The sequence below is a fragment of the Macaca thibetana genome, chromosome 15, assembly GCF_024542745.1.
Source record: "Macaca thibetana thibetana isolate TM-01 chromosome 15, ASM2454274v1, whole genome shotgun sequence".
In the NCBI taxonomy this organism is placed as follows: domain Eukaryota; kingdom Metazoa; phylum Chordata; class Mammalia; order Primates; family Cercopithecidae; genus Macaca; species Macaca thibetana.
The window spans coordinates 104925937-104938991 of NC_065592.1; the positions used below are offsets into that span (position 1 = coordinate 104925937).

General features: G+C 49.3%; 2 protein-coding genes across 7 annotated transcripts in view; both read left to right on the forward strand.

The window, feature by feature from the left end:
- The window catches only part of SUSD3 (sushi domain containing 3), a 401112-nt gene that overhangs the window by 289364 nt on the left and 98693 nt on the right, over positions 1–13055 (forward strand). The gene's annotated exons all lie outside the window — the stretch shown is intronic.
- Positions 1–13055, forward strand: part of FGD3 (FYVE, RhoGEF and PH domain containing 3) — an 88857-nt gene that overhangs the window by 27035 nt on the left and 48767 nt on the right. For 4 of the 6 annotated variants that reach the window (XM_050761550.1, XM_050761546.1, XM_050761551.1 and 1 more), the window contains exons 2-3: positions 2830–2997; positions 3787–4288. In XM_050761550.1, the coding sequence (XP_050617507.1) occupies positions 3836–4288 (453 nt within the window). In that variant the 5' untranslated portion in view covers positions 2830–2997; positions 3787–3835. Of the gene's footprint in view, positions 1–723; positions 2341–2829; positions 2998–3786; positions 4289–13055 lie in introns of those variants that run through there. The other 2 variants (XM_050761549.1, XM_050761548.1) reach the window with 2 other exon arrangements.

Consider the following 13055-nt stretch of genomic DNA (forward strand, 5'->3'; position numbering starts at 1 on the left):
AGTGAACATAGATTGTGTCACTGAATTCTAGCCTGGGCGACAGAGTGAGACTCCATCTCAAAAAAAAAAAAAAAAAAAAAAATGGTCTGAAAGATCATTAGATGTAGGTTTAGAATTAGCATGATTATTTTCCTGAAATGGTTGTAGAATTCACCAGTGAAGATCTCTGCGCCTGAAGTTCTCTATGTGGGAAAAGTTTTAACTACAAGGATTTTTTGTGCTTACTTTATACTGAGCTTCTTAGATGTGTAGATTTATAGCTTCCATCAAATCTAGAAAACTTGTCATTATTTCCTCAAATATTTTTTCTGTCCACCCCTTTTTGAGACTCCAATTACACATGTATTACACTACTTGAAGTTTTCCCACATTTCGCTGTTGCTCAGTTTTCTCTGTGTGTGTTTCATTTTGGGTAGTTTCTGTTCTTGTCTCTTCAAATTCACTAGTTTTTCTTCTACAATGTTGAATTGGTTGTTAATTCCTTCCAGTGTGTTTTTGGTCTCACACTTTGTAGTTTTCATCTCTGGAAGTTTAATGTGGGCCTTCTTACATCCTCCATGTCTCTACTGGATTTTGGAACATAGTAGGACACAGACATGATAGCAGTTTTGAATGTCCCTTTTTGCTGATTCTAACATCTGTGTTAGTTATGTGTTTATATTGAATTTTTTCTCTTCATTATGTATAGTCCCTTTTATGCCTGGTAATTTTTTTTTCTTTTTTTTTTTTTTTTCTTTTTGAAACAGAGTCTTGCTCTGTCGCCCAGGCTAGAGTACAGTTGCACAATCTCAGCTCACCGCAACATCCGCCTCCTGGGTTCAAGCAATTCTCCTGCCTCAGCCTCCTGAGCAGCTGGGATTATAGGCACGCACTACCATGCCTGGCTGATTTTTGTATTTTTAGTAGAGAGGGGGTTTCTCCATGTTGGCCAGGCTGGTCTCGAACTCCCGACCTCAAGTGATCCATCTGCCTTGGCCTCCCAAAGTTCTGGGATTACAGGTGTGAGCCACTGTGCCCGGTCTATGCCTGGTGATTTTTGATTAGATGCCAGACTATGGGAATTTTACCTTGCCGTGCACTACATATTTTTGTAGTTCTATATTTTTTAGCTTTGTTCAGGGATGCAGTTGTGTAAACATGTGGACTTCCTGTTAAGGTTTGTTAATATTTGCTAGGTGGGACCAGAGCAGTGATCACTGCAGGGCTAATTATCCATCGTTCCTGAAGCAAGACCCTCTGAGTATTCAATGCAATGCCCCGTGAACTGTGGGGTTTTTCGGGCTGGCTGGTGGGCACAGGCGTGTTCCTGCCCTGTGAAAGCTCCCTGTGGTCCTTGCAGGCAGTTCTTACTCTGGCCTCATGTGCTCTCCCCGCTATACACATGCTGAACGGTCCTTGAGGGGTCCCTCTGAGATCTCCAGGTTCTCTGTCTGTGTGCAGTTCTCTCCTCTTCAGGGCGCCATGCTGTGGACTCTGGCCACCTTAGTCTTCTGGGCCTCCCAGTTTTGTCTTTTCAACTCAGAGAGTCCACTGGGCCCCATAGGGCTCCCCTTCCCTGATCCATGGTCCAGAAATGGTCTCTGGGCAGTGAGCTGGGACAATAGGAGGGCTCACCTCATTCATTCCCGTCTCTCAGGGACCACGGTGTTTTATTGCTTTGTGTAGAGCCTTGTAAACCTCTCTCGTAGGTTTTGTCCATGTTTGTTGTTGTTGTTCCAGGTGAGAGTAAATCTGGTTTCTATTACTCCATCCTGACCAGAACCCTAATTCCCCTGAGATGGGGTTGAACCAGGCTCTGTCTTGCCAGACAGCTACCTTTGAACACACTGAGGCTGAGCGCAGCTCACATTCCATCCGGTGTATTTTTATTGCTGTGCCACGTTTGACCTCTGGAAACCTGAGTTTATCTCTTGTGCTATGAGAAGAATGCGGCAAAACATGTATTTTCTGTTCAGAAATCTTAATATTGCCCCCCATTGAATTCGTTAGGAATGCGGCAGTAGCCAATCATAAATGCCCACCTGAGTGATTCTGGAGTCATTTAAAGAAACATCCACTCAAAAGTGGTTTTGCCCCAAGAGAGCGAGCACTCAGGAGCCTGTGCGGGGTGGAGGTGCTCCACCGTGGAGCTGGTTGGCATCCACAGCCACTGGGACGCTGCCAGAGCCCAGGCCTGCGTCACACCCTGCCCAGAGGCACACCTGCCTGCTCAAGGCAGCCAGGGCTGGCTCACGGTGTGCCTGTCACTGTGTGAAGCCTGTTTCTTCACTGCCTCGTCTTTATTCTGCTTTGTAAGTGAGGCAGGAGCATGAAAAGCTGCTGGCAGAGGAATATCTAAGTGTGAGTGTGAGTGCGTGTGTGTGAGTGAGTGTGAACCAGCCCATCGGTGTGAGTGTTTGAGGGAGCCTCTCTGTGTGTGCCTGGGGGAGGGTGTGAGGTGTGGGCTGGGGAGGGGCCTGGCGATGCCCACCGGCTCGCCTCACACTGGACAGTGCCTGCACCTTCAAGGTGACCCTTCCCCTGGGCCGCAGGATGCTACATGGCCAGGGACAAGCTCAGCCCTGACCCCAGAGTTTCCAGCCGAGCAAGACACTGCCCACCCCACAGTGAATGGCTGCTGGTGCAGGCCCCACCCTTTGGAGGTGTTGTGTGCCAGCCTGGGGGCTGAGGATATGGCTCTGCAGACTGCCATGCCCCAGTCCTGGGATCCACTCTGCTGGTCGGTGGCATAGAGCTTCCCTCCTCCACACCCCCCTAGAGCCGGGCCTCTGGCTGCTCCAAATGCCAGTTGGAGAAGGTGGTTTTCTTTCTCTTCTAATGTCTTTTCAGTACCTCCTAAATGGCTCTACTTTGAACCTGCTGGGCAAGGAAAAGATTTTCAAGGAAACCATCTACTGTGTGCGAGCCCCTGCCGGCCAATCCCAGACCCCAGCGCGGAGCCAGGCGCCTGTGCCTGCCAACCCTCAGCACCCTCCTCGGAGAGGCTGGTGGCATCAGGTATGGGGATAAGTGACCGCCGCTTGCAGCCCCTAGGCTCCTCGGCAGCTGCGTCTTGGGTTCAAGAGGATGATTTTGAGGGATGACAGTTTCCCTCTAGGCCCATCTCACCTTTGCTTCTCCTCAGAGGCGCCCGGTGAATTCTCTGTGCACTTAGAATTGACATTTGAATTTGGTCCATGAGAGGTGTGGTGGGCCAGTGGGAGGTGGCTCCAGTGCACAGGAGGGAGGAGGAGTTTTGGGGCAAAGACCTTGGTCCACATCCTCTGGTGAGACCCACCTCCTGCCCCAGCCCTCCCCTGAGGGAGATAGTGGACCCCTGGGGGCTGTTTTCTGACCTGTCCAGCAGGCAGTGGTGGGGAGGAGGAGGAGGAGGAGGACACTGGCCTCACATCCTGGGAGTATCAGAGGATTGAAAAGCACCACGGATGCGCTATAAACAGAAGCCACTGTGTTCCTGTTGGTTATGGTCACTACCTTGAGCATCTATTTGAATTTATTGAACAGCAGATAGCTTCACACCACAGGGTTACTTTTTTTTTTATGCAGAAGAAACTTAATTTTAAAAGAAAATGTTTTCCACTTTCTGTTCTCTAAAAGCCTGTCTGTACAAGACCCAACTGAAGCTGACCAGGGTATTCACACTTCACACACAGCCCCCAGCCCACCTGCTCGAGGCTTTGGGTGGGGGGTAGAGGGTACTGCCTGGGGGCTGCATTTGGGGTTTGCACCTGAGGGGGCTGGTCCATGCCTGGCTAGCACTGACTCTGTCTTGTTTCTCGCCTACAGGAAACCCCTGGCCAGCCTCCACCTGAGCCCAGTGACCTCAGCTTTAAGGATGGAGTCAGGCAGGGGGTCCTCAACCCCTCCAGGACCCATTGCTGCCCTAGGGGTGCCAGATACTGGACCTGGCAGTTCCTCCCTGGGGAAGCTCCAAGCGCTCCCCGTCGGGCCCAGGGCCCACTGTGGGGATCCTGGCAGCCCAGCTGCAGCAGGGGACGGCTCTCTAGACACGGGCCCCACGGGAGAGCAGAGTGGTAGCTTAAAGATCCCCAACCGGGACAGCGGGATCGACAGTCCATCCTCCAGTGTGGCTGGAGAGAACTTCCCCTGCGAGGAGGGCTTGGAGGCTGGCCCAAGCCCCACTGTGCTGGGGGCACACCCAGAGATGACCCTGGACAGCCAGGTCCCGAAGGTCACCCCCCAGGAGGAGGCTGACAGCGACGTGGGTGAGGAACCTGACCCTGAGAACACCCCCCAGAAGGCTGACGAGGACGCCAGCCTGGCCCAGGTAGGCTTCCCCTTCTCTGTCCCCGCTGCAGGCTGCAGGCCTTTCCTTGGGAGGGTTTTGAGACTTTTAGTGGGCGTCACCCCACACCTTGTTTCCAGGAATGTGGCACATAGGCTCGTGCCGTGTGCAAGGGGAGGTCCTGGGATGCAGTGTGCCCGAGAAAATCCTGTGGGAAGAATCCATGCAGGTCAGGCCAAGCCTACCTGACCTTGAGCAGTGACCTCAGTCCTGAGCCTCAGTTTCCACAACTGCGCAGTGGGCACCTCCCGACCCTGGGAAGGTATGATGGTCAGTCCTGCCGGTGGTGCTGCCAAAGCTGCCCTTTGTACAGTGCTCACTGCCGACTTTATAAAACTCCTGGGAGGAGACAGTGTGAGTGGGGAAACTGTTTTCCTCAATGGGAAACTGAGGCACAGAGCGCATGGTACCTGGCCGGGGTCATCCATGGGGTGTGGCACAGGCTGGGTGCTCTGTGCTCTTCAGGACACAGTGGGGCAGGACCCGTGAGGCCCGCAGTGCAGTGTGGAGACCAGAGCAGACAGTTCCCACAACACGATGGGGCTGCATTGAGGGAGATTGTTTGCGTTCTCATTAGCATTTATGGGGCTCTTGGCTCGGTGCTGGGGTCTTGGGGAGATGGAGAGGCGGCGGATGGCCTCAGGCTAAGAGAAACTGTGGGTATGGGGCACAGCATGGGTAAGCTGCCAAGTGACCAGGTCATGGGAGCGTTTTGCGGGTCAGGCTTGCTGGCGCCTGCATGGGGACGCTGGTGGCTGACACGGGTACCATCAGGAGGCAGGCTGGGCAGGTGAAGGGAAGCCCGGTGCCTGGACCACTGGGAGCCGGCTTCATGGAGACGAGGCCAGGGCTGTGTTCAATGGAGGCTTTATTATCACTCAGGTGTAGGAAGGATCAGGAGACCACTGCCATTGACAAGATAGTTTGTCATCCTCAGTTTCCAAGAGAAAGGGGCACATCACACCACACCGTGGGGCCACAGGGAAGCCCAGGGTCAGTCAGGAGGCAGAGGGTTCAAGGGGAAACTGTGGGCCTGAGACGGTAATATGGTTTCCGCAGGAAGGAACGGGCAAGGCAGGGTAAGCGGGCTGAGGATTGCTTGGTGTGAATGATTTCACTGGGTTCTGGGGCACAGGGGCTGTCCCTGGCTGTCTGGTACCCACCCTGGGGTGAGGAGGGCAGGGGCATATGGCCTGGAGTGTGAGGGTCCCATAGAAGGGGGGTGGGTGTGGGCTCTGTGGGGGTTGGTGGGCATTGGAAAGGCGAGTTTGCAGGGCAAGCCTGGGCCTTTACTCTCTCTAGAATTGGCTACCCTGGGAGGGGCAGTCCCTCTACGGTCAGAAAGGTCCAGATGTCAGCACATCAGAACACAGACAACAGAAGGCCTGGTGAGTCCTGGCCACGCCACCCACAGCTCCAGGGGTGTCCCAAGCAGGCTGTCCAGTCTCCTGAGTGCCGGGGACAGTGCAGACCCAGGCCCAGCCCCTCAGGTTCTGAGGTGTGCACAGGGCCAGGCTTGTGCGGGGAAGGCCCAGGTCCTGGTGTCTGCAATAGGAAGTTTCCAGCGCTTGCTCCGGTGCTTCTGTCGCTGATGGGAACGAGTTTGTCTCCTCCCTTGTGGGATGCCTTGACAGAGGGCAGTCTGTCACACTCCGGCTGGTCCTCAGGGCAAGGCACCACACAGGATCTTTGGGACCCGGAGTCTCCTCTGCCCCACCCTGAGGAAGAACAGGGGTCTGATGTTGTGGGTGATGTAGGGGAACACACGCCAAGCCAGTGAGCCAGGCTCTGTGCTGTGAAGAATTAGCCAGAAGCAACCTAGAACGTGATACAGGAAAGGCATTGGGGAAAGGTTAAGGATGCTTCAGCAGCACACTTCTTGTTCCCGAAATCACCCAGCTCTCGGGGAACGTGGGGTTGCCTGGGTCAGGCATGAACCTGCCACTCACCTGGAGACAGCAGGAGCCCTGGGTCTGGAGCCACACAGCAGGGCAGGCAGGGCTGGGCTGGCATCCCTAAACCAACAGGGGGGTTTGGCCCCTTCCAACTCTGTCAGTAACACTGTTTCAGGAGGACTCTCCACCCAGCCCACCCTGGCCTTCATGTTTTTTGTTTGTTTGTTTGTTTGTTTTTGAGACAGAGTTTTGCTCTGTTGCCCAGGCTGGAGTGCAGTGGCACGATCTTGGCTCACTGCAACCTCTGCCTCCTGGGTTCAACCAATTATCTGCCTCAGCTTCCCGAGTAGCTGGGATTACAGGCGCCCACCACCATGCCTGGCTAATTTTTTGTATTTTTAGTAGAGACAGGGTTTCACCATCTTGGCCAGGTTAATCTTGAACTCCTGACCTCGTGATCCATCCGTCTTGGCCTCCCAAAGTGCTTGGATTACAGGCTTGAGCCACTGGGCCCAGCCTGCCTTTATGTTTTTAAAAGGAGTTTCTTTCAAGGTTAGGTAAAATAAGGGAGGCTCAATTAGACTTAAATGTTTAACATCTTGCATTCCTGTCCTTGGTACATGGTGGGGTGAGGCCTCATGAGTGTTGGGGACACCGCTAGCTTGTCTGTCCTTTCAGCATTGTTCATGGGGAAACTGGAGAGTGGGGGCTTTTTTTTCACAAATACGGAAATCGAGGCACAGAGGGGTTGAGTTATGAGTATGGGATCAAGATGTTCCAGGCTAAGCCCTCATCTCTCCCTGGTTTCCCCTTAGGCCTGTCCCTGTGAAGGCATCCCCTGGGCAACCCACTTTGCTCACCAGAACCTGGGAGGTCTCCATGCCCTGCTGCAGTGTTCCCCCACCCCCGCCCCTCCCGCTCTGAGGCTGGATCCCTCAGTCCCTCAGGAACTGTGCTCTCCTCTCTATTCCCATAGCCCCATCCCACCTGGCAACCCCCTGGTAGCATCCCCTCACCTCCACGCAGCTATCAGAAAACTCCCCTCTTCTTCCCATCGCCTGGGCACTGAGGCCTGATTTGAAGGCCCCAGGCTGGTGCACACGCCGCCCCAGGCTGGTACAGATGCCTCCCCAGCCTCATCCCACCACCAGCCGCAGAAAGGGCCTCTTTCTTTGCTAGGGACTCAGATCTGTGCCACCTGCCCAGGGGTCTGCAGGAAATCTGCCCGTGGGATTCTGGATCGCCCTGCCCGTGGGTGTCACCCTGGCTAGTTGCCTTGTGCAATTTCCCCACTAACCTGCAGCTGCTGAAAGGGATTCACATGGCCTCTGCCCCGAGGTGTGGGTCACAAGGACTCAGGACCCAGTCTGTAAATGAACACGAGTAAGCCAACCCCAGATTGTCGAATAAGGTGAAAAACGCAAATCCAAGACGAAAGCATTTTTTCACAGATAGGTTTGAGCAGGGTTCATTATTGGAGGTCTGGCCCCGGGTGTAGGGGAATGTGGCTCCATCTGGAGACCAACGGCTGCCTCAGGATGCAAACTTCTTGCGCCTTCTCTGTATAAGGCATTTGACAGACCAAGCGCGAGGAGGCCACTCAGCGACCAAGGGAAAGGGGCAGGAGCACCCAGAGGCCAGGCTGCAGAGGGGCTGCAGCCAGCAGTCAGCAGGGCCCCTGGCTGCGCCCCTGGGATACTCCTTTTTCTTTTTCTTTCCTTTCCCCTTTCCCCATGCTTTAGCTTAAGCAGCCTGGTGTGCTAAAATTATAACACAGGAGGCTGTAGGGAAGGCTGAAGCTCAGTGATAGATTGTCATTTAACCCTGTAAACTAAAAATAAAATCCTGTGCCCCCCACCAACTGAACAAACCCCCTCATGGCCAAGGGGACCCCAGAAAAACCTTAAAAACTTCAGTTCCCAGCTGTGATGGGATGGGAGGTCAGACACACCTGGTTCAACTTCCTTCCTTTTGTAGTTTACACACAACTGAGCAGCATTAATCTTTTTTTTTTTTTTTTTTTTTTTTTTTTTTGAGACGGAGTCTCGCTGTGTCGCCCAGGCTGGAGTGCAGTGGCCGGATCTCAGCTCACTGCCAGCTCTGCCTCCCGGGTTTTTATGCCATTCTCCTGCCTCAGCCTCCCGAGTAGCTGGGACTACAGGTGCCCGCCGCCTCGCCCAGCTAGTTTTTTGTATTTTTTAGTAGAGACGGGGTTTCACCGTGTTAGCCAGGATGGTCTCGAACTCCTGACCTCGTGATCCGCCCGTCTCGGCCTCCCAAAGTGCTGGGATTACAGGCTTGAGCCACCGCGCCCGGCCGAGCAGCATTAATCTTAAAACAGAGATCAGAAGACTGACAGAATAGACTCCGTGGCAATAAGATACCAAATTGTAAATAGGACCTGGCAAGTGTACACACCATACACTTAAAGAATAAACTATATTCTGGCCGGGTGCAGTGGCTCACGCCTGTAATCCCAGCACTTTGGGAGGCCGAGGCGGGTGGATCACCTGAGGTCGGGAGTTTGACACAGCCTGACCTACATGGAGAAAACCCGTCTCTACTAAAAATACAAAATTAGCCGGGTATGGTGGTGCATGCCCGTAATCTCAGCTACTTGGGAGGCTGAGGCAGGAGAATAGCTTGAACACAGGAGGCAGAGGTTGCGGTGAGCCAATATCGCGCCATTCATGCCAGCCTGGGCAACAAGAACGAAACTCCGTCTCAAAAAAAAAAAAAAAAAAAAAAAAAAAAGAATAAACTATATTCTGATAGCCACAAGGTATTTTCTTTTTCTTTAGCAGCTAAACAGGCAATAAGCAATATTAAAACAACTGTAGCTCCACCAGATGCTGACTGACCCCCCCACCGCCCACCCCCCACCCCACCCCCATTCCAGCAGTTATAACTGCAGCCTTGATTGGACAAAAGACTGATTCAGTAACTTTCTTTCAATAAGATCACTGACTATGTATGGACTAGCTCTGGCCAGTTTGCAGAGGCTGCCCACTTGCGTGCATTTGTGTCCTGAAAAGACCTTTTAGCATATAGAGCCTGACTGTAATACATTTAAATGTTAAGGCTCCACCCCAAGGTGAACATGAGTTGCATGTTACACGTACCTTCCCCTCCCCTCCCCTCCCCTTCCCTCCCCTCCTCTCCCCTCCCCTCCTCTCCCCCCCCTGCCCTCCCCTTCCCCTTCCCTTCCCTTGAGACAGAATCTCACCCTTCCTTTCCTTGAGATGGAATCTCATTATATTGCCCAGGCTCATCTCAAACTCCTGGCCTCAAGTGATCCTCCTGCCTTGGCTTCCCAAAATGTCAGGATTACAGCTGCAGGCCACCATGCCCAGCACCAGCTGATTTTTTTGTGTTCATTTTGTATCCTGTAACCTTACTGAATTGGTCCATTAGTCCTACCAGTTTTTAATGGAATCTTCAGGATTTTCTACTATAAAATCATGTCATCTGTGAACAGAACTAATTGTACTTCTTCCTTTGTAATTTGGATGACTTTTCTTCCTTTTCCTTTCCTAATTGCTCTGGCTAGGACTTCCCATACTATATTGAATAGAAGTGGTGAGAGTGGGCATCTTTGTCTTATTTCTAATCTTAGAGGAAAAGCTTTTAGTTTTTCACCATTGAATATGATGTTAGCTGTGGGCTTCTCATACATGGGCTTTATTATATTGAGGTAGTTGCATTCTGTTCCTGGTTTGTTGAGTGTTTTTATCATGAGAGCATGTTGAATCCTTTCAAATGCTTTTTCTGCATCAGTTGAGATGACCATGTGGCTTTTGTCCTTCATTCTCTTAATGTGGTGTATTACATTCATTGATTTTTGTTATGTTGAACCAGAGTTGCATTCCAGGAATAAACTTGGTCATGGTAATTAATCCTTTCAATGTACTGTTGAATTTCATTTCTTAGTATTTTGTTGAGGACTTTTGCATCAATATTCATCAGGGATATTGGCCCGTAGTTTTATTTTCCTGTATTGTCTTTGTATGGCTTTGGTATCAGGATAATGCTGGCCTTACTGAATGAGCTTGGAAGTATGCCTTCCTCTTCAATTTTTTTGGAAGAATTTCAGGAGGATTGGTTTTATTTCTTTTGAAATGTTTATAGAATCCATCAGTGAAGCCATCTGGTCCTGGACGTTTGTTTGGAGGTTCTTTATTACTAATCCAATCTGCATACTCATGATTGCTCTTTCAGATTTTCTATTTCTTCATGATTCAGTCTTCCTAGGTTGTGTGTTTCTAGGAATTTACCCATTACTGTTCACAGTATTCTCTTACAGTCTTTTTATTTCTGTGGCATCTCTTGTAATGTCCCCTCTTTCATTTTAGTTTAGTCTTCTCTCTCTTTTATTTTGAGGCAGTCTATTTAAAAATCACAACATTTAGAAAAAAATCTATACATTTAGACAGTAGAATAGATTTTTTTTTTTTTTTTTTTTGAGATGGAGTCTCACTCACTCTGCTGCCGAGGGTAGAGTATAGTGGTGCGATCTCAGCTAACTGCAACCTCCACCTCCTGGGTTCAAGCAATTCTCCTGCCCCAGCCTCCTGAGTAGCTGAGATTACAGGTGTATGCCACCACACCCAGCTAATTTTTGTATTTTTAGTAGAGATGAAGTTTCGCCATTTCGGCCAGGGTTATCTCAAATTCCTGGCCTCAGGCGATCCACCTGCCTCAGCCTCCCAAGTGCTGGGATTACAGGTGTGAGCCACCATTCCCAGCCTTCTTTTTCTTAGTTAACCTAGCTAAATGTTTGTCAATTTTTTTGCTCTTTTCAAAAAGCCAACTTTTCATGTTGTTGGTTTTCCTATTGTCTTTCTATTCTCTATTGCAGATCCCTGTATGTATATAGATATCTCTTTATGTCCGATCTTTATTACTTCCTTCCTCCTGCTATCTTCAGTTTCAGTTTACTCTTCTCTTTTGAGTTTCTTGATGTGTAGAGTTAGGTTGTTGATTCAAGGTTTTTCTTTTTTAAAAAATGTACATATTTATAACTGTAAAATTTCCTCTTAGCACTGCTTTTACTGCATTCCATAGGTATGTTATTATTTCATTTTTTTCTTTTATCCATTGGTTGTTTACGAATGTGTTGTTTAGACCAGGTGCAGTGGCTCACTCCTGTAATTCCAGCACTTTGGGAGGCTGAGGCAGGTGGAGGGCCTGAGGTCAGGAGTTTGAGACCAGCCTGGCCAACATGGTGAAACCCTGTCTCTACTAAAAATACAAAAATTAGCCAGGCGTGGTAGTGGGCACCTGTAATCTCAGTTACCCAAGAGTCGGAGGCAGGAGAATTGCTTGAACTGGGGAAGTGGAGGTTGTAGTGAGCCTAGATCCCACCACCATACCTGGGTGCCAGAGTAAGACTCCATCTCAAAAGAAAAAAAAGAAAAAAAAATGTGTTGTTTAATTTGCACATGTCTGTGGATTTTCATTGTGTTATTGAATTCTAGTTTCCTTCCATTGTGATTGAAAAAGATAGTTTGGGCCAGGCGCGGTGGCTCACACCTGTAATCCCAGCACTTTGGGAGGCTGAGGCGGGCAGATCACGAGGTCAGGAGATCGGGACCATCCTGGCTTACATGGTGAAACCCCGTCTCTACTAAAAATACAAAAAATTAGCCAGGCATGGTGGCGCACACTTGTAGTCCCAGCTACTCGGGAGGCTGAGGCAGGAGAATGGCATGAACCTGGGAGGCGGAGCTTGCAGTGGGCTGAGATTGTGCCACTGCACTCCAGCCTGGGTGACAGAGCAAAACTCCATCTCAAAAAAAAAAAAAAAAGGAAAGAAAGAAAAAGATAGTTTGTGTAATTTTAGTCTTTGTGTGTTTGTTGAGACTTGTTTTATGTCTACTATGATCCATCCTGGATAATGTTTCAGGTACACTTGAGAAGAACGTATATCGTGCTGTTTTGGGGCACCGTGTTCTGTAATTGTTTGGGTCAACTGGCTGTAGAGTTGTTCAAGTTCTCTATTTCCTTATTGATCTTCTGTCTGTTTATTCTATTGGTTTATTGAAAGTGGGATATTAAAGTCTCCTAATATTATTTTGCTGCTATTTCTTCCTTCAATTCTACCAAAGTTTCCTTCATATATTTAGGAGCTCTGAGGTTTGGTGCATGAATATTTATCACTGTTACATCTTTTTGGTGACTTGACCTTTTTAACACTATATAATGTCCTTCTTTGCTTCTTGTAACAGTTATTTTTTTTTCCACTTGGCAGCAGTGATTCTTTTTTTTAAAGTGTCAGATACTTGCTGTACATGTGCCTGAGTTACATAGTGATGTTTTGATACATATAATACATAGTTATTAGATCATGGCAATTAACATAGCCATCATTTCAAACATTTATCATTTCTTTGTGTTGGGAACATTCAATACCCTCCTTCTAGCTATTGAAACTATATACTCTACGATTGTTAACTATCATCCTCCTACAGTGTCATAGAACACTGGAAATTACTCCTTTTATCTATCTGCGATTTTATATCCTTTAACAAATCTCTCCCTATCCCTCTCTTTCTCCTACCCTTCCTAGTCTCTAGTATGCTCTGCTGTACTTTTTACTTCTGGGAGATCAACTTTTTTTTAGCTTCCACTAAAAGCTAAATGAGTGAGAATACGTGGTGTTTAACTTTCTGTTCCTGGCTTATTTTGCTTGACTAAATGTCCTCTAATTCCATTCATGTTGCCACAAATGACAGGATTTCATATTTTTATGACTCAGTAGTATGACATTGTCTATATATACCACATTTTCCTTATCCACTCGTCTGTTGTTGGGCACCCGGGTTGATTCCATATCTTGACTGCTGTGAATAGTG